General features: G+C 44.0%; 1 protein-coding gene across 2 annotated transcripts in view; it reads right to left on the bottom strand.

Moving 5' to 3' along the window:
- LOC126175665 (ABC transporter G family member 20) overlaps nucleotides 1-21,914 on the bottom strand; it is a 779,392-nt gene that overhangs the window by 79,291 nt on the left and 678,187 nt on the right. For both annotated transcript variants that reach the window (XM_049922576.1, XM_049922574.1), the window contains 2 exons: nucleotides 18,741-18,895; nucleotides 8,488-8,595 (listed from right to left, as the gene is read on the bottom strand). In XM_049922576.1, coding sequence (XP_049778533.1) covers nucleotides 8,488-8,595; nucleotides 18,741-18,895 — 263 coding nt within the window. The remainder of the gene's footprint in view (nucleotides 1-8,487; nucleotides 8,596-18,740; nucleotides 18,896-21,914) is intronic.

Genomic DNA, 21,914 nt, shown 5'->3' with positions numbered 1-21,914 from the left:
GGACACGGAATGAGACTAGTAAAAAACGTACGTAGCTTCTGGAATACTTAACTTTAGTCCATAATTGGTGAACATCGCTCTTGACGGTACATGTTTTACAGCATCAATAGTAACTGGTAATGGCGCCTTGCTAGGTCGTAGCAAATGACGTAGCTGAAGGCTATGCTAACTATCGTCTCGGCAAATGAGAGCGTAGTTTGTCAGTGAACCATCGCTAGCAAAGTCGGCTGTACAACTGTTTAAGCTCACGCAGGCTGGCGTGAGGTCTGGAACAGGACACGGAATGAGACTAGTAAAAAACGTACGTAGCTTCTGGAATACTTAACTTTAGTCCATAATTGGTGAACATCGCTCTTGACGGTACATGTTTTACAGCATCAATAGTAACTGGTAATGGCGCCTTGCTAGGTCGTAGCAAATGACGTAGCTGAAGGCTATGCTAACTATCGTCTCGGCAAATGAGAGCGTAGTTTGTCAGTGAACCATCGCTAGCAAAGTCGGCTGTACAACTGGGGCGAGTGCTAGGACGTCTCTCTAGACCTGCCGTGTGGCGGCGCTCGTCTGCAATCATTGATAGTGGCGACACGCGGGTCCGACGTATACTAACGGACCGCGGCCGATTTAAAGGCTACCACCTAGCAAGTGTGGTGTCTGGCGGTGACACCACAGTTTGTGCTTGATAGCTTTCTGGAGACAGTAGGACGGTTGAGACAGCAGTCTGCCTCGATTAGGACAGCTATCGATGCAGGATCCGAGTCGCCAGGTACGAGTGGCACCAAGGGGATCACCGGCTCCCATCATCACATGCTCTCATTATATGAGACACTGCGAAGAGGTTTGGAATTCAGTTCAGGACATTGGTGCAAAGCTTAGTGATTAGGAACTTTACGTTATCACCTCTCCTCCTGTTCCCGGCCAAATACCGACAGAGAAACTTTCTTCCAACACCAGGATTCGAACCGGCCATTCCGTCTCGAGAGCCACCTCACAGTTCACTACCATTGTTCACACTGAGCTAGGTGGCGCAGTGGGTTGCGCACTGGACCTGCATTCGGCTAGATTGCGGTTCAAACCCCGCCCGCCCTAGCTGTCTAGATTTTCCATGCTTTTCCCAAGTCGTTGAAGACGAATGGCGAAATGATTTCTCCGAAAAGGACAGGGTCGATTTACATCCACGGTCTTTTCCAATACGAGCTTGTACTCCATTTTTAACGATCTTTTCTTAAACGAGAAATTAAAATTTACTCTTTTTTTCCTTCTTTTTGTAAATCTTTCGGTAAATTCATACATATAATTTCAGATAAGGGCAGTAACTAAACTTCCTTTTTCGTCTTTGTCTAAACAGTGCTGATCACACATTAGTGAAACTACTAACAAATATACATAGCGGAACATTGAGACACTACAGTTTTACCACCGGAATTAGTTGAACGTGATATCATTCATTGTCTGGCATGTGCTGTTGGAAGTCATACTTCACACAGAAAATATGAATATGAGACAGTACACAGAAATGGACTTTCTAAGATAAACTTCGTACGGTAAGAGAATCTGTTTATTCAGAAACCAGCATCGAAAGAATATATCGAATGTGAAAGTCACTGCGAGGCGCATGCCGTTTTTAAAAGGAGTACCAGACCACCCAGAGGTCACTAAATAATGAAAAGTGTGATGTAATCAACTTGAGTACTAAAAGGATTGCCGCGCAGAGTGGCCGCGCGGTTTGAGACGCCATGCCACGGATTGCGCGGCCTCTCCCGCCGGAGGCTCGAGTCCTCCCTCGGGCATGACTGTGTGTGTTGTTTCAGCATAAGTTAGTTTAAGTAGTGTGTACGTCTAGGGACCGATGACCTCAGTAATTTGATCCCTTAGGAATTCGCAGACATTTGAACATTTTTGAACTAAAAGGATTCCGTTAAATTTCGGTTATTTGATAAAGCACACAAATGCAAAGGCTGCGAATTCAACTAAATATCCAACGACTATAGTTACAAACAGCTTAAATAGATAATGTTGCGAGGGAGGCGAAATAAAGCGTACGCTTCACTGACAGAACGCTTCGAACCGCTTTCGATAGGGGTGCACCAAAGTACTTTCGTGACACCGTTAAAAGTGATTTTTTTCATAGATGTAAAAAAGCAAACACAAAGGCACATACTTTTTTATTATTATCGTGCGTATTAATCACATAGTGATGAGCTATCTCTTGCAAATTGCTGGGATATTCCAAGAAACGATTTGGTGATACATTTTTTATGTTGTAGATATTTTATCTGTGGAAGATTGGAAGACCTTAAAAATCTCACGACACGCCTGACATGTGTTCACAACACACCAATGTGTCGCGACACGGTGGCTGGGAAACGCTGGCTTGTAACACACAACTGTACTGAAGAGACTGCCATCACCACGCTTGTCCGTGCTCTGCTAGAATATTGCTGAGCAGTATGGGATCCTCACAGGGAGGACTGACGGAGGACATCGAAAGAGTTCAAAGAAGGGCAGTTCGTTTTGTATTATGGCGAAACGGGAGAGAGAATTCCACAGATTTGATACGCGAGATGGTGTGGCAATCGTTAAATCAAATAGACGTTTTTTGTTGCGGTGAGATCTTTTCACGAAATTGAAATCACCATATTTTGTTGACGCGCATATACATAGGCAGCAATGATAATCGTAATAAAATAAATCAGAGTTCGCACGAAAAATTTAAGTGATCGTTTTTCCCGAGCTGTGTTAGAGAATGGAGCGGTAGAGGTTTAGTGTGAAGGAGATTCAGTGAAGCCTCTGCCCGACACTTGAGTGTGAATTACAGAGCAGTCACGTAAATGTAAAAGGAAACCACAAAGCTGTTCCGACACAAAAGTGTGTTGATAGTGTTGTGACGAAGATCTTCAATTAGAAGCAGATCACATTTACGCTTTGTTACGCTCGCAACTTAGAACATATTTCGAAACGGACGTATTTCGAACCGTTGGAAGGGTACTAGAAGTGTAACCTCAAGTAGGAGCGACGAATGCATGTTGAACTGTTTACTCAAACTGTCAAAGTAATGCCTCTTCGTCATCGTAAGACAGTGGAATGAAGTGACAGCGATATGACTGGCACACAACATATGATTTTATTGAGGATTGTAAGGACAGCATCACTAATGTGACGGATTCTTCGCATCCGGTTCAAGCATCCGCGACAGCCACGGAAGACAACATTACCACCGTGAAGAATGTTATCTCAAAAGGCAGACACATTACGACAACGGATACAACGTCTCTGTTACCTGCTTCAGTCTCCTAGACTGATTTTCCGAAATATGCATGGTATATGACTATCTAAATACGACTTTTGAAATAAGAATATAAGTCCACAGATTGAATTTTTCGCTCTGTAGCGGAATATTCATTGTTTTGAAAGTTCATGGCAGATTAAAAACGTGTACCGGTGTCAAATTTCGCTCTGTTGAATAGTTTTAATCTGTCAGGAAATTTCAACATTCGTGTTGATGATAATTCATTGGTTTGTCGTCTCCTCCAGTAATACTACTTGCAGATTAATGATAGAGGTAATATCCACCTGTTCATGCAATAGCAGAAAATTTCCAGTCTTCCTCTTTCACTTCTACAAATAATCTTCAGCATATCTGTGTCATCATCAATGAGTCTATATTTCATATCCGAAACTTAAATGGAAAGTACAATATTGTGGATATTCTACAGTATTAATTTACTTGGCTTACTGGTTTTTGGCTTGCGAGGCCATCATCATACTTTAATTTACTATCATCGTCTAAGATGGTACAATGCTGGTGAAAAACATGGATAAAGTATTATACATAGAGAGTGAGTTACAAACACAAATGTCACTGACTAATGTTGTCATCCTCCCTTCGTCTTACGTGCGCACACACGAACGTAATGTTATTTTCGAGTTTTAGTTTCAATGTTTTTTTTCTGATTTGTTCGCTTTGTAGTTATTTGCTGTTGATTATTAACAATTAATTTACTGCTACACTATCAAAGATAATATTTCCTCCACGTTTACACTTAACTATGCGTAACATCCTTTTCAGTGTTGTTCATTAATATCGTACCCTAAATAAGGACAGTTAGTTAATGTTTGATGACAGCCTTGTAAGCTGAAAACCGACTAACTAAATAAATTAATACTGTAGAACATCTACCATTTTGTGCTTTTCAGTTATACTTACGAATTTATTCTACCAAGAAGCGATCGAAGACCCATTTAACATTATATTTGAAAGTTAAAAAATATTGTTGAATTGTAATAATTTTAACTGTTAAAACATACTGCATTATATTCAACACTATTATACAACTTGCATTTTGGTTTAAGCCTTATACATTCGATATATGTTTCTCATTATTTTAGGTTTCATTTATAAACAGCCTCTAAGGACGAAAATAACCACTCCTGATAAGAACTTAAATTTTTGGCAAAAACCTTACTGCCCAGAGAGAAACATGGTATAACCTCTAACAATTTCATAGCGACTGCGGAATCAAATGTTGAATAATATTATTTATTTGTTCCATGAGGAGTTCTGAAGGCATTATTCCCTCACCTTCAGGTAAATATTCTGTTTCTTCTTCTTCTCCTTCCTCCTTCCTTCTAGTTTTAGGCCTTTGACTGTTAAGTCCTATCATTCAGTGCCTGCATTATCTGAAGTTAGTTTCCGTTTCATCTCTTTACCTCTTTCTTGGTCTACCTACTGATTTTTTTCCCTATTGGCCGATAGTTCATTATTATTTTGGGAATTACATTTTTATCTACTCTCCTTATACGATTTCTTCATTTGTTTCTGTAATCTTTGATCTGTTCATTTGTGCTTCTAAATCCATTTGTTGCCTGATTTTTGTATTCCTTATCATATCAGCCAGCTGCTCTTATTAAAAGCCTTGTTTCTGCAGTTTGTGTTCTTAGTTCAGTTGCGCCTATTATTAGTAAAGCTAACATTGTCAGGAATGGAGAAAGCGGTCTTTATGTAAGTTATTAAAATTTAAAAAGTGTGACAAAAAATCTTTTAATATCTAGACAGCTGTTATGTCCAAGTCTCACTGCCGTAAAACATATCTGACATTGCCATTGTTTAGTAGAACGTTCGTAGCGTTTGTTTTCTCAACCTTTTATTCAGCGTTGTTTATATTGTCTCACTAATGCAACTGAATTTGCCAGTTTTTTGGTATATATTTCCTGCAACGGCCTTGCCGCAGTGGATACACCGGTTCCCGTGAGATCACTGAAGTTAATTCGCTGTCGGGAGTGGTCGGCACTTGGATGGGTGAACATCCGGGCCGCCCTGCGCTGTTGCCATTTTTCGAGGTGCACTCAGACTCGTGATGCCAATTTAGGAGCTACCCGACCGAATAGTAGCGGCTCCGGTCAAAGAAAACCATAGTAACAACTGGGAGAGCGGTGTGTTCATCACACCCCCCTCTTATCTGCATCCTCACCTGAGGATGACACGGCGGTCGGATGGTCCCGATGGGCCACTTATGGCCTGCAAACGGAGTACTTCCCTATTTTCTGGTAGTTTACTACAAGTTGCTTGAGATCGGGTCTTGACCTTTAAAAGCCATAATTTCATTGTTTCTTTGGGTTGAGGATGTTAAGTTACGGCTCTTGGCATTTACATTTAATTTATAAATGGATTTTGGAAGCATGTCCTTACTGTCAGCCATAAGAAGTTGGTGATTAGCAAAGATTGTTCTCACTAATTAATTTCGTTAATTAAAGTTTTGGGTGTAAAACTATTCTTTTAGCCACTGCCTCAACGTATCATCAATATATGCTGTTCGTCCATTATGTTCTGAGATTGATTTTTTTTCCTAGCATATAAGTGACGTCAGGGAAGTAACTGCCATCGCAGCCTGAACTAATAACTGAAAACAACAAATGTATATTCAGATAGTGAGCTATGAGCAGACGGTGTTAAGTAGTGGACGTGCGGCCGTATGTGTCAACGTTGTTGTCTTTCAAGTGTTCAGAATCCTCCGGAATGTTTTGAAGAAGAGAAAAAAGTGTGTCAAGTATTTCGTGCACACATTGACTCCAGAACAAAGACAACAACACTTGGACGCGCGCCGGGACTTGAATGAAAAGCAAAACACGTACAGTTCTGTTCTGTAAAAAATCATCACGGGTGACGACAAAGTGCAGGAATTCACATGAAGGGACAATGCTTTGATGACATAACTGACATTCAAGCCAATGTGACACGCGAGTTGAAAAACATTCGAAAAAATACTTTACACAAAGTTTCACATGTCTCTCTGAATGTACTGTATGTTGTACTCAAGCAGGAGCGGAGGACTACCCACACACCTGAAGCATTAAAACCATCACCTTCACGTTTCCTTATGTTCTATTAATCCAATCTCGAAACTTTTTGGATTGATGGGGATAGACATTAAAAAGTGTCGAAAAAAACTGCCTACATTTGTTGTTGTATTCTCTTCTCCACCTACGGCAATTTCTGAGTCTGGATACACTTATTGGGTTACTTTTAAGAAATGGTGTAGTATGCCTCTCCCGTTCATTATTTCCCATCAGTTCTCCTGTCTACATTGTCAAAGGCTGACATTTAGTGACTACAGAACGTGTGCTTCTGTATTAAATTTCACATGCTTTTCAATTATCTGACTGATGGCGAATGTGTTGTCTGAGCAGGACTTACCGTTCCTGAACTAGCAGGCCGGAGTGGCCGAGCGGTTAAAGGCGCTACAGTCTGGAACCGTGAGACCCCTAAGGTCGCAGGTTCGAATCCTGCCTCGGGCATGGATGTGTGTGATGTCCTTAGGTTAGTTAGGTTTAAGTAGTTCTAAGTTCTAGGGGACTTATGACCATAGCAGTTGAGTCCCATAGTGCTCAGAGAGAGCCGTTCCTGAACCCAGTTTGCTCCTCCAACAATACAGAGTCTTTGCGTTATTGTCTCCGAAAATATCTTATATTCACCGAAAAAGAGGACGTAACAGGAGAATTCCTAACAATTTAAGAAGGAAGAAGCAGAAGAAGAAGAAGAAGTAACAAGACTATCTGCTTGAAGATAAGGGAGTAACAGCTTCAAAAATCTCTTGTTTCATTATTCAAACGTGGAGGATGTTGACTTAAGGAGTTCTTGGGGAGTATGTGTTTTTGCATATTACTAGAAATACAATTAACAGCTATGGTTTATGTACATGAAAACCGTTAACTACACTAATGCTACCTGTTGTTTATTTACATTTCATATCACTATAAATATTACAAGGCGTGTTTTTTTAAGTAAGTACCGTTTTGAAATTAAAAAAAGACGTGCTAAGATATCTCAATAATTTAACTTTTTACATGAAAGCCTGTACCTTAATCTACACACTGACGCCATTACAGTCCGATTCTTCCTTGTTTACGTTGTGTACTGAGTGCTTAAGATCTCTCCGATAACCGTGAGTCCCGCCGAATGTGAAGTACGGGATGTTATAAGATTTCTTAGCGCTAAAGGCCTAAACGCGATCGATATTCATCGTGAGATCTGTCCAGTTTACGGAGAAAACATTAAGAGTGATGGAATGGTAAGAAAATGGGTAAGAGCATTTAAAGATGGCCGCACAAATGTGCATGATGAACAACGAAGTGGGCGTCCTTCGGTCGTTAATGAAATTTTGGTGCAGGAAGTGGACAATAAGGTGAGAAAAAACAGACGCTTTACGATTTCCTCCTTGCGGGATGTCTTTCCTAATGTTTCTCGTAGTGTTTTATGTGGCACTGTGACCGAGCACTTGAATTACCGCAATTTGTGCGCACGTTAGGTACCGAAAATGTTGACGGATGTGCACAAAACCAAACTTTTAGACAGTGCCACAACGACGGAAGAGATTTCTGAAGCCAAATTGTTACGGGCGATGAAACATGGGTGGCCTACGTCACACCAGAATCAAAGCAACAGTCCATGGAAGTTGAGCAGGGGCATCGTTTTGCTGCAAGACAATGCCCGTCCGCATGTGGCGAATCAGACCAAAGATCACATCTTTTCGATGGGAAACTCTAGATCATCCTCCGTACAGCCCCGATCTTGCGGCCAGTGACTACCGTCTGTTCCTGCACTTGAAGAAACACCTGGGCGGTCAGCGTCTTCAAGACGACGACGAAGTCAAAACAGTGGTGATGCAGTGGTTAACAAGTCAGGCGGCAGACTTCTACGAGGAGGGTATTCAAACACTGGTACAACGTTATGACAATATGACAAGTGCCTCAATATTGACGGAAATTATGTAGAAAAATAGATTAAGGTACAGGCTCTCATGTAAAAACAAAATTATTGAGATATCTTAGCACGTCTTTTTTTTAATTTCAAAACGGTACTTACTTTAAAAAATACGCCTCGTACAGCAGATAGTTAGTGTTCATGACGGCTGAGGTTTTGCATTGATTACTCTAGAACTGTTGGTTGTTTGCGTGTAGTACATCGCAGAGAATGTCGCTGTTGACACTGACCTCTGACGCAGCAGGGGGTCGACGCCGACCGTGGGCTCGTCCAGGATGAGCAGCTCCGGGTCGTGCATGAGCGCCACGGCGAACGACACCCGCCGCTGCTGACCGCCGCTGAAACAACACAAAACGCCACGCTGCCATCACACGAACTCTCTTCACAGTCTTTTATTTTCTAGTTATTTTCTATTTATTTGATCTCACCAGAGCAGAACTCTCAGGCCCTCTCCTATACTTCACCAGAAACCTTACAATCTAGAATACAGGCACATATCCGTGAACAACTGTATTCCTGGCAGCTTAAAACTACAAGTTTAACACATACAGTGGTGACACACTTACTAATTTTCTTATAGACTGCGACAGGAGCGCGCCAAGCGGACGTTGAGGTACACTGTTAAATACGATATCCGATGAATGCGAACAGTACGCTATCGTTTATATTTATTTGTAACACGGTTTGTGCAAACGGGAGGGTACACAGTGCAATAAATTGGAGCAATAACTAAAAGAAGACACAAAAGTTGTGATTCCATAGGTTTCCTAATGAACCACAAGAACTACGAAACTGTACACTACAGGACTATTTATTTACGATTTTCTTGTGACCTATAAACATTTACTGCAGAATAACGGTAACGAGACGAAGTAATGTTTCACATTTACGAACAAGGTACCCGTCGGGCAAGCAGTGGGCGTATTCTCGCTTGGAGGATGTTAACATGGGATGAAATGGGGCTTCGGATACGCCTGCCACCATCTCTCATCCGCGGCTGATACAGGAACCCACTGTCTTGTCTGTTCATGTGTATCCGTTTGTCCCCTACAGCAGCGGCGTAACTAGGATGCGTCAGACGGGTCGTGAGCCGTGGGTGCCGTTTCCATCGCAGTTCTGTGACTGGGGTAAAAAGTGAGGAGGGGCAAAAGACATGATCAAGATGGAGAGCGAAGTAGGGGAGGGGGGAGGGGCGGCGGACGGAGAGAAGAGCAAGGAAATGGACTGAAAGGCACTAAAATGGAAAGCGGGCGGGAAAGTATGAAAGGCATCTTCACTGGATTTGGACTGGGCCGTATTTAGAAACAGTTCCACACGACCTATCTTGCCCAGGTAATTTCTTGTTTCCGGTTACTAGAAACAGACACACTCATTATACTACAGTAAGTGAGCCAAAACAATGAAAGTGTAAAGATTACGTTTTTTTTTGTTTTGTTTGTTACGACTTTTGTATGGACTGTCTCTCTCTCTCTCTCTCTCTCTCTCTCTCTCTCTCTCTCTCTCTCTCTGTGTGTGTGTGTGTGTGTGTGTGTGTGTGTGTGTGTGTGTGCGTGCGTGCGTGCGACTGTGCTTGAACGTTGTACTAGCGACGCAGGCACTTTCTGTTTGAAGACTGTCCCGTTTGTTTACATATGTTGACACCTTAAGTAAGCTGCCTCTTGCGTAGGGTTTTGTTTGAGTGCCGCCCATCTCTTGATGGTAGCTAATAGAATGAGGGAGAAAAGGTTCTGTGGAGTGTTTGAAACATCCTGTCAAATATAATCGTGTCGTTGATTTCTCGCGGACTTCCAAGGTCGAGTTACTGTCATTCCGCGATCCCTAACCAGTGACCAAGCCATCCTAGAAAGAAAATATGAAATATGTGCATTGGTTACTGATTGTACCTCCGTTATTACCACGTACGATGAGCAATCACATTGAGAGCTTAATTCTTATGCCGAGTTCTAAAATCGTTACAAGAAGGCAGCAACGCTTGGCAAAATTTACTGAAGAGCCAAAGAAACTGATACACCTGTCTAATATCGTGTAGGATCCCCGCGAACAGACAGAAATTCAGCAACATGACATTGCATGGACTCGACTAATGTCTGACGTAGTTCTGGAGGGAATTAACGTCATGCATCCTACAGGGCTCTCCATAAATCCGTAAGAATCCGAGGGGGTGGAGATCACTTCTGAACAGCATGTTGCAGAGGCATCCCAGATATGCTCAATAATGTTCATGTCTGGGGAGTTTGGCATGTATAGTGGACATGAATGGATGCAGGTGATCAGACAGGGTCCGCAGCTCGTGGTCGTGCGGTAGCGTTCTCGCTTCCCGCGCCCGGGTTCGATTCCCGGCGGGGTCAGAGATTTTCTCTGCCTCGTGATGACTGGGTGTTGTGTGATGTCCTTAGGTTAGTTAGGTTTAAGTAGTTCTAAGTTCTAGGGGACTGATGACCATAGATGTTGAGTCCCATAGTGCTCAGAGCCATTTGAACCATTTGATCAGACAGGAGGCTTACGTACGTGTCACCTGTCAAGAGTCGTACACTGGCGTATCAGGGGTCCCATATTACTCCAACTGCACACGGCCCACACAATTATAGAGCCTCCACTACCTTGAACAGTTACCTGCTGAGATGCAGGGTCGATGGAGTCATGAGGTTTCTTCATACCCGTAGACGTCCATCAACTCGATACAATTTGAAACGGGACTCTTACGACCAGCCAATATGTTTCCAGTCATCAGCAGTCCAATGTCGGTGTTGATGGGCGCAGGCGAAGGGTAAGACTTCGTGTCGTGCAGTCATCAAGAATACACGAGTGGGAATTCGGCTCCGAAACCTCTTATCGATGATGTTTCATTGTATGGTGTGCACGCTGACACTTGTTGATGACCCAGCAATGAAATCTGCAGCAATTTGCGGAAGGGTTGCACTTCTGTCACACTGAAGGATTCTCTTCAGTCTTCGCTGGTCCCGTTCTTGCAGGATCTTTTTTTCCGGCCGCAGTGATTTCGGAGATTTGATATTTTATCGGATTTCTGCTATTCAAGGTACACTCATGAAATGGTCGTACGGGAAAGTTCCCACGTCATCGCTAGTTCCCACGTCATCGCTACGTCGGAGATGCTGTGTCGCATCGCTCGCGCGCCGATTATAATACCACGTTGAAACTAACTTAAATCTTGATAACCTGTCATTGTAGCAGCAGTGACAGATCTAACAATTGAGCGAGCTACTTCTTGTCTTATATAGGTATTGTCGAACACAGCGTCGTATTCTGCATGCTTTCATATCTCTGTATTTGAATACTGATGGCTATACCAGTTCCTTTGGCACTTTAGTGTACATTTGTTTTAAATGATCTGTTCTCTTGGGATATTCAGTACAGTTCCCAGAAAACTGATTAAGAGTCGCAGTATTTGCATACTGAAAAAGTTGTAACCAGATAACGTGAACTATCGATAAAAATTACTTTTCTGCAGCGGAGTAAGTCCACCTCCATAGTTTAGTTGTCAGCAGGTCAGAATGCCATGCGACGGTCCTGGGTTCGATTCCCGGCCGGCTCGGGCACTGGATGTTGTGTTGCCTTCATGATCATTTCATGCTCATATGATACACAAGTCGCCGAAGTGGCGTCAGCGAAAATGACTTGTACCTTGGAGCCGGGCTCCCCGTAGGTGGAGCTCCCTGCCTGCCGACACGCATCATCATTATATGCAGTGGAGTGTACGCCGAAGGAAATTACGTACGTGGATATAGTTTTGGCCATTCCCATGGAATTTGTAACTGGCTGAGGAAAACGGAAAAATGGCAGCTAACTGATGCGTCGTTGTGGCACTGTTGCTACTGCAGAATGACGGCAAGCTACTAGGTAGAAAACAGTGTGTTTACGTCTGTCAACATCACAAATTTACGATGCACTTCAGTCAGAGAGAACTGGAGGTGCTGATGAATGCTATTAAATGGCAAACATAGTTGGCTGCCGCAGCTGGCTGGAAAGCGATGTTCCGCCAAGGTTCTTGGAAGTTTCCATCGTGTGTTATTGCTAGCCTTCGGTGTCGCTAGTACGTAACGAGAGCACTTCCACACGATTTGTAATTACGACCTAATTTCAGAATCAGCAAAGCAGTTTGAAGTCCTTGATATCGCCGCGTTTTACTGTTACTGTCTGTCCGATCCACAGACTTTTTTAAGATAGCGGCGAGCATAATGCTTTAGCAAACGATTAAAACCAAGGTCTGAGTGTCCATTAGTAATATGTAAACGTCGCTGAGGAATGAAATAAATAGGAAGTGCAGGGAAGCTAAGACGAAATGGCTGCAGGAAAAATGTGAAGACATCGAAAAAGATGTGATTGTCGGAAGGACACACTGAGCATATAGGAAAGTCAAAACAACCTTTGGTGACATTAAAAGCAACGGTGATAAAATTAAGAGTGCAACGGGAATTCCACTGTTAAATGCAGAGGAGAGAGATGATAGATGGAAAGAATACATTGAAAGCCTCTATGAGGGTGAAGATTTGTCTGATGTGATAGGAGAAGAAACAGGAGTCGATTTAGAAGAGATAGGGGATCCAGCATTAGAATCGGAATTTAAAAGAGCTTTGGAGGACTTACGGTCAAATAAGGCAGAAGGGATAGATAACATTCCATCAGAATTTCTAAAATCATTGGGGGAAGTGGCAACAAAACGACTATTCACGTTGGTGTGTAGAATATATGAGTCTGGCGATATACCATCTGACTTTCGGAAAAGCATCATCCACACAATTCCGAAGACGGCAAGAGCTGACAAGTGCGAGAATTATTGGACAATCAGCTTAACAGCTCATGCATCGAAGCTGCTTACAAGAATAATATACAGAAGAATGGAAAAGAAAATTGAGAATGCGCTAGGTGACGATCAGTTTGGCTTTAGGAAAAGTAAAGGGACGAGAGAGGCAATTCTGACGTTACGGCTAATAATTGAAGCAAGGCTAAAGAAAAATCAAGACGCTTTCATAGGATTTGTCGACCTGGAAAAAGCGTTCGACAATATAAAATGGTGCAAGCTGTTCGAGATTCTGAAAAAAGTAGAGGTAAGCTATAGGGAGCGATGGGTCATATACAATATGTACAACAACCAAGAGGGAATAATAAGAGTGGACGATCAAGAACGAAGTGCTCGTATTAAGAAGGGTGTAAGACAAGGCTGTAGCCTTTCGCCCCTACTGTTCAATCTGTACATCGAGGAGGCAATGATGGAAATAAAAGAAAGGTTTAGGAGTCGAATTAAAATACAAGATGAAAGGATATCAATGATACGATTCGCTGATGACATTGCTATCCTGAGTGAAAGTGAAGAAGAAGTAAATCATCTGCTGAACGGAATGAACAGTCTAATGAGTACACAGTATGGTTTGAGAGTAAATCGGAGAAAGACGAAGGTAATGAGAAGTAGTATAAATGAGAACAGCGAGAAACTTAACATCAGGATTGATGGTCACGAAGTCAATGAAGTTAAGGAATTCTGCTACGTACGCAGTAAAATAACCAATGACGGACGGAGCAAGGAGGACATCAAAAGTAGACTCGCTATGGCAGAAAAGGCATTCCTGGTCAAGAGAAGTCTACTAATATCAAATACCGGCCTTAATTTGAGGAAGAAATTTCTGAGGATGTACGTCTGGAGTACAGCATTGTATGGTAGCGAAACATGGACTGTGGGAAAACCGGAGCAGAAGAGAATTGAAGCATTTGAGATGTGGTGCTATAGACGAATGTTGAAAATTAGGTGGACTGATAAGGTAAGGAATGAGGAGGTTCTACGCAGAATCGGAGAGGAAAGGAATATGTGGAGAACACTGATAAGGAGAAGGGACAGGATGATAGGACATCTGCTAAGACATGAGGGAATGACTTCCATGGTACTAGAGGGAGCTGTAGAGGGCAAAAACTGTAGAGGAAGACAGAGATTGGAATACGTCAAGCAAATAATTGAGGACGTAGGTTGCAAGTGCTACTCTGAGATGAAGAGGTTAGCACAGGAGAGGAATTCGTGGCGGGCCGCATCACACCAGACAGTAGACTCTAGATCCTCCGAGATCCAAGGAATGGAAAATGCGCTTTAGCGTCCGTTCACAACGAGGTTATTAGTGACGAAACACAAGAAAAGAAACCGGGTGCTATTCAAGGGAAGCTGTCCCGACATTTGGCTTCATGATTGAAGGAAAATTACGCAAAACTTAAATGAGTATGGTCAGACGGGATTTGACCGTTTCTCTGTGTAAATCAGAATTCACTCCCAGGCGCTATCTCGATCAGTTGTGCCGTAAGAATTCGTAACCTGTCACAGGGCAGTGTTTCAAACATTCCATTTAACTATTTCACATAGTTTGTGCTTTTACATACCGGTTTTCTAAGATTTTATATTTGTACCATTGTAGAAGCAACACGTATGAAGGTGGATGTCCAGTCTCGAAAAGGTGGGTTCAACATGTAAATTAAACTGGAATTTCTAATGTGGTGTTGAAAGTTACGGTTCCAACCGAAAGGCATGCTCGGATGACGGAATTGGAAGTGCGCTGTCCTCGAATTACGGATTCAGGGGCGGACACAAACATGAAACACCGACAACACTTCACATTACCATACCCGACAGAAAGTGGGAAAACCGACGGAAAGTATAAATGATGGTCCTGAATGTTTTTGAAGGGAATCTTATTCCATTCTTCCTGCAAAATAGTGGCACGTTCAGGTAACGATGATGGTGCTGGATAGCGATCAAGGACACTTCTCTCCACAATAGACCAGAGAGACTCAATAATATTGAGATTTGGTAACTCTGGTGGCCAGGGAGATGTGACAATTATCCTCGTGCTCACAAAACCAGTCGTAGACGATGCAAGCTTTATGAAAAGGGGTACTGTCGCCTTGGAACACAGCACCACTATCGGGGAACACACATTGTAGCATGGGACGAACCTGACCAATCAAACTAGTCACATAACCGTTGGCAGTAGTGCGACCTTCCTGAATAACCCTAAGGCTCACGAATATCACGATATGGCTGCCCAAATCATCACCGAACTCCCGCCACGTTTCGCCCTTGGGACGGAAACTCGGCCAGAAACTGGAACAGAGGGAAACAAGACTCACCCGACCAAATGACTTTCTTCCATTGCTCCATAGTCCAGGTTTTATGGCTTCAGCACCAAATTTCCCCGTTATGGGTGTGTGCATCGCTGATGAGTGGTTCTGGAAGTCCAGCTCTCTCTGGAATTCCATTCTTATGGAACTCCCTTCATGTTCTTTTGCCGCTGACAGGGTTCTCGAGCGCAACATTCAGTTCTGCAGCGACTTTTGCAGCTGGCGTCCCCTTACTTTCCGTCACAATCCTTTTCAATGACCGTCCGACAGGGTCGCTCAACACACACTTTCGTCAGCGTTGTGACTTGGCAGACGACGTTTTTCCACATTCTCTGTAGGGGGTATAAATCTTCGATGTGGTGTCCCTTGAAACAGCAAATACTTCGGCTGCCTTGGTTACGAGAGCATCCACCGTAAGGGAACCAGCAATTTGCCCACATTCGATTTCATTTAGCTTCGACACAATGCACTATCCCCCACACAGGTTCCTGTTCTGACCACTACTGACACTTGCAACGTACTGAGCATACTACACATTTGCCGTTCGTGATCAGATACAACAGTCGAACCTGCAGGCTTGGGTAGCGTCTGCATTTATGTTCAAGCACTCATTTCTCGCAATGTTTGCACATTTTTATCCGGTCCGTGTATCTAGATTCAGCTTTATACCCGTGCCTGCTAATACTGCTATAACAGAATTATCTCTGTGAATACAGCGTCACTGAATGAAGAAAAGAATCCAGATGCATTCCCAGATCGCGCGTATGAATCGGATAGGAACTTGTGAACACTCGCTGGATACGAATTTCTTTTGTTGTTTTTTTTTAACATTTTTCACTGTCAACTGTCCTTCCCGGTTCTACATCTACATACATACTCCGCAATCCACCATACGGTGCGTGGCGGAGGGTACCTCGTACCACAACTAGCATCTTCTCTCCCTGTTCCACTCCCAAACAGAACGAGGGAAAATGACTGCCTATATGCCTCTGTACGAGCCCTAATCTCTCTTATCTTAGCTTTGTGGTCTTTCCGCGAAATTTAAGTTTGCGGCAGTAAAATTGTACTGCAGTCAGCCTCAAATGCTGGTTCTCTAAATTTCCTTAGTAGCGATTCACGAACAGAACGCCTCCTTTCCTCTAGAGACTCCCACCCGAGTTCCTGAAGCATTTCCGTAACACTCGCGTGATGATCAAACCTACCAGTAACAAATCTAGCAGCCCGCCTCTGAATTGCTTCTATGTCCTCCCTCAATCCGACCTGATACGGATCCCAAACGCTCGAGCAGTACTCAAGGATAGGTCGTATTAGTGTTTTATAAGCGGTCTCGTTTACAGATGAACCACATCTTCCCAAAATTCTTCCAATGAACCGAAGACGACTATCCGCCTTCCCCACAACTGCCATTACATGCTTGTCCCACTTCATATCGCTCTACAGTGTTACGCCCAAATATTTAATCGACGTGACTGTGTCAAGCGCTACACTACTAATGGAGTATTCAAACATTACGGGATTCTTTCTCCTATTCATCTGCATTAATTTGCATTTATCTATATTTAGAGTTAGCTGCCATTCTTTACACCAATCACAAATCCTGTCCAAGTCATCTTGTATCCTCCTACAGTCATTCAACGACGACACCTTCCAGTACACCACAGCATCATCAGCAAACAGCCGCACATTGCTATCCACCCTATCCAAAAGATCATTTATGTAGATAAAAAACAACAGCGGACCTACCACACTTCCCTGGGGCACTTCAGATGATGCCCTCATCTGTGCATCTAGCAAGAGGTACACAACAAATACGGTGAAATCCTAGCACCACTCGCCTGGCATCTCTCAGTTACATTCAGCAGCCTCCAGATGGCACTCACAAACACAAATCTCTCCCTGCTTCCACGTCCTTCCTTCAGCGTTGTCATGTAAATCTAGTATGGAACACTGTCAACTGCTGGTTACTTTTTTGCTTCCGCCTCTCACTTGCGCACATGGAATTCTTCCGCAGATAGGCACCAATACACGACGCACGCCGGACACTCGCCCAGTTCCGCACCAGCAGTTAGGCGTTTTAGATCTATTCCTTGTTCAAATGGTTCAAATGGCTCTGAGCACTATGGGACTCAACTACTGTGGTCATAAGTCCCCTAGAACTTAGAACTACTTAAACCTAACTAACCTAAGGACATCACACACATCCATGCCCGAGCAGGATTCGAACCTGCGACCGTAGGGGTCGTGCGGTTCCAGACAGTAGCGCCTTTAATCGCTCGGCCACCGTGGCCGGCAGATCTATTCCTGCAGTTAGCTCAGTACAGTACTCCGAAGATTACCTTACCATTTAGCAGTCGCTGTTAATGGAGAACTTTAATCAACCCAACCTGTCTCCAATATTATATCCAGTTATAGCGACAAGATCAAAGACTGCCAAGAGAGAGCAAAATTATTTAGACATCATTGTATTAGGTTTAGGAAAAAATGAAATGACCGTATGGCATTGTTGGCCGTCATGCCCCAATCGGGAAGTTCGGCCACCAAGTGCAAGTCTTATTTCAGTCGACGCCACATTGGGCGACTTGCGTGTCAATGAGGAGAAACAGCCGGCCAGAGTGGCCGAGCGGTTCTAGGCGCTTCAGTTTGGAACCGCGCGACCGCTACGTTCGCAGGTTCGAATCCTGCCTCGGGCATGGATGTGTGTGATGTCTTTAGGTTAGTTAGGTTTAAGTAGTTCTAAGTTCTAGGGGACTGATGACCACTATTAATTCCCATAGTGCTCAGAGCCATTGGAACCATTTTTTTGAGGAGAACGAAATGAGGACAACACAACACCCAGTCCGCGAGCGGAGAAAATCTCCAACCTGGACGGAAATCGAACCAGGGGCCGCTACAAGGGAAGCATGTACGTTAACATTCAACTAAGCAGGCGGACTAGGTTTAGGAAATCAGGTGTCACGTATCAAACGGTACCAAAGTTAAGTACCATTTTGCAACATGCTCTTAATAAATGTTTTTTGCTAATTGTTATTGTGTTGCCACGTCTTTGTTACAGTGCCGCCCCATCAGACAATTGTTCATTTGCAAGTGTGCAAACCAGCCACCATTAAAGAACTGTAGCAGCAAGAAAGTCTGCTGGACTTAATAGTCGCATTTAGTTATTATTGTACGTTCACAACACTCCCTCTCGCATTTTGTACCGCAGATTTTGTGTAGCAGGCAATTGCGATTAGACAAAATTATGGATCTGTTATTGGACTCCAATGCTTTTCTTGCATCTCGTTGTAGCGAGAAACTGAATACCGCTGGAGGCCAACGTCCAATATTGTGACCAGAGCGTAGCATTGGGGCGACAGCAAAGGCGGCTCACCTGAGGTTCTTGACGAGCCGGTTCTGGCTGGGCAGGTCCAGGAAGTCCAGCAGGAAGCGCAGCCGCTCGTGGATCTCGGAGGTGCTCATGCCGAAGATCCAGCCGAAGTACATCATCGTCTCCTTGATGGAGAACTCGCCGAACAGCGCGATCTCCTGCAAACCGTTCAAAGAAATTCTTTTACCGATATAGCACAGCACTGCCAATTGAGCGTTTTCACTGCATACAATCGCGACAGTATGTGGTTGCTCGCAGTGACAACAGCGCAGCAAGTAAGATATAGTGAACGGTATGTCAGATCTCTGATTATATGTAAATTGAAGATGGAAGGGGGGAAAGGAAAGTAAAGGGATTATCGATTCAGCTGCATCGGGACTCTACGCTTCCCAGCAGCGACGAGTAAAAATGTGTGCCGGACTGGGATTCGAACCCCGAAACTCTTGCTTACTAGGCAATTGCGGTAACCTCTGCGCCACCCGGACATGGTATTTATCGTAACTGCCCTGACTATCTCGGCACACCTCCCACATTCTCACCCAGCGCCACCTACCTGCTGTCCCTGTCCACATCCTCCGAGCTCGGCAGTGTGATATCCCCGCAGGAGATCAATCGTAAATGTGCATCGGCACTGAAGAAGGTGGATCCATTGCCCATCGAGGGGAATCAGTTATATAACATGTCCGAAATAATAGACACCACACATTCATACACACATCAAAAAAGTTTGGTATCGCTTCGGCTCCGAGAGTTCCGGAACCTGTACAGAAAATTGTAACAGAGACCAACATCATTTCCGCCCTTTGTGTTGCTCATGAAAACTGCACATTGCATGTTGTACCACCATACAGCGAGACCTTCAGAGGTGGTGGTCCAGACTGCTGTACACACCGATACCTCTAATACCCATACCCATAATACACCCTCTTGCATTTATGCATGCCTGTATTCGTCGTGGCATACTACCCACAAGTTCATCAAGGCACTGTTGGTCCAGATTGTCCCACTCCTCAACAGCGATTCGGCTTAGACCCCTCAGAGTGGTTGGTGGGCCACATCGTCCATAAAAAGCCCTTTTTAATCTATCCCGGGCATGTTCGATAGGGTTCACGTCTGGAGAACATGCTGGCCACTCTATTCGAGCGATGTCGTTGTCCTGAAGGAGTCATTCACAAGATGCGCACGATGGGGGTGCGAATTGTCGTCCATGAAGGCGAATGCCTCGCCAATATGCTGCCGATATGGTTGCAGTATCGGTCGAAGGCTGACATTCACGTATCGTACAGCCGTTACGGCGCCTTCCGTGACCAACAGTGGCGTACGTCGGCCCCAAGTAATGCCACCCCAAAACAGCAGGGAACCTCTACCTTGACCTTGCTGCATTGGCTGGACAGTGTGTCTAAGGCATTCAGCCTGACCGGGTTGCCTCCAAACACGTCTCTGACGATTGTCGGTTGAAGGCATATGCGACACTCATCCGTGAAGAGCGCGTGATGCCAATCCTGAGCGGTCCATTTGGTATGTTGCAGGGCCCATCTATGTCTAAATGATTACTTAAGTGTTTGGCAGAGGGTTCATAGGAATATTTCTCGACCTTTGAACTCGGGAGCAGCACATGGGCGAAATGATCACCTAAATCTTTCTGTGCGGGCTCTTATTTCCCTTATATTAATACAATGATCATCAATCCGTACACCAGCCCGGATAAACCCGCACGATATCACGCAGCTTCCGGGATTCGGGGAAACGCGGATCGAACCGGCCCGGTGGATTACAGACGAGAGTCGGAATGCTGGCCATCCTGGTTTAGCTTTATTCGGTCTCCCACATCTGACTAGGCGAGTAACTGGCTTGTACAACATCCCGGTGGGGTGCTACAAACTATCCGTTCCGGAAAAGGAGAGGAGGGAGCAACATTAAGGGCATCCGGTCACTCTAACGCTAACATTGCCAAATCCAGATTAACAAGCCCACCCCTGAAGATGCAATATAAGGCCAAGAAAAATAAGAAGTCATCTCTCCGTATGCAGGAGGGATTCAACAAGATATTTTGGCAGTCGGAAGAGAAAGATTGTGTTTGAAATATCTTGAATAGGTCTCGCAGCAACGAAACCTGCCTTTGTTTTAATCATTGCAATCCCAACTCGCTTATCATATCTGTGGAGGTCTCTCATTTCAAGATAATACAGAACGAGCTGCCCTTCCTTGAATTTTATGGCTGTCCTCCGTCAGTCCTATCTGATAAGGATCACATGCAGCAGAGCTCCAGAAGAGGATGGAAACGCTAAGAGCAGACAGTGTCTTTAGTGGATTTCTCGCGTCTTCTAAGCGTTTTGAGAATGAAACTATCTGTTGCCCTTCCTCACAACATTTTTTGTCTGTTGGTTCAATTTATGTTCCTTATAATTGTAATTCCTAATTGAATGTACAACCTTTAAATTTGTATTATTTATTGTGCAAACGAAATTTTTAGTACTCATTTGGAGAACCTCACACATACTACTGTTTAAGGTTAATTTCCACTTTTCGCACTTGGCAGATACCTAGTATATATCATTTTGCAATTCGTTTTGAACTTTTCATTATTTTACTAAATGGTAAACCACCGAATCATCTGCAAATAATCTAAGAGGGCTGCTCGGTATCTCTCCTAAACAGCTTCTGTGAGAAACTTATTTACCTTTGCTGTGTACGTAGCCATATGGTACACTCCACTATTCAAACACACTTCACAGCATGCGCCGCTCAGTTCCAATCTGTCGCCATCCAGATGGCGTTCGCAGACTGGAACAAATTTATGCTTCCGCTGCGAGTCCTTCAAAGCATCAGATCCATCACGACAGACAGCACCTAAAACTGGGAATACTTTCCTCTTCCGCAAAGTGGAGCGCAAACGAAAATCATTCCTCGGATCGCGGATGAATGGAGACGCGCCGCTACACTCAGCCAGTTGAGGTTCACCAGTTCCGCAGTTGTGGCTCTACAGTTCCTGTCGCAGTACATGCAGCAAGAGTTGCATTCTACGGTTATCATCAACCATGCTGAGCATCCGGTGCCACCATAATAGCAAGGCGCTACTAAAGAGTGGTTGCCGGACAAGGTAAGCGATGAGTGTCTAGTGAAATTCAGATTCAAAGACTGAACTTAGTAACTGTCATAGACAGCAGTCCAAACTTA

The sequence above is a fragment of the Schistocerca cancellata genome, chromosome 3 (assembly GCF_023864275.1).
Source record: "Schistocerca cancellata isolate TAMUIC-IGC-003103 chromosome 3, iqSchCanc2.1, whole genome shotgun sequence".
Taxonomy (NCBI): Eukaryota; Metazoa; Arthropoda; class Insecta; order Orthoptera; family Acrididae; genus Schistocerca; species Schistocerca cancellata.
Note: the sequence above shows the minus strand (reverse complement) of the source record. Positions and strands in the feature narration are given on the sequence as shown.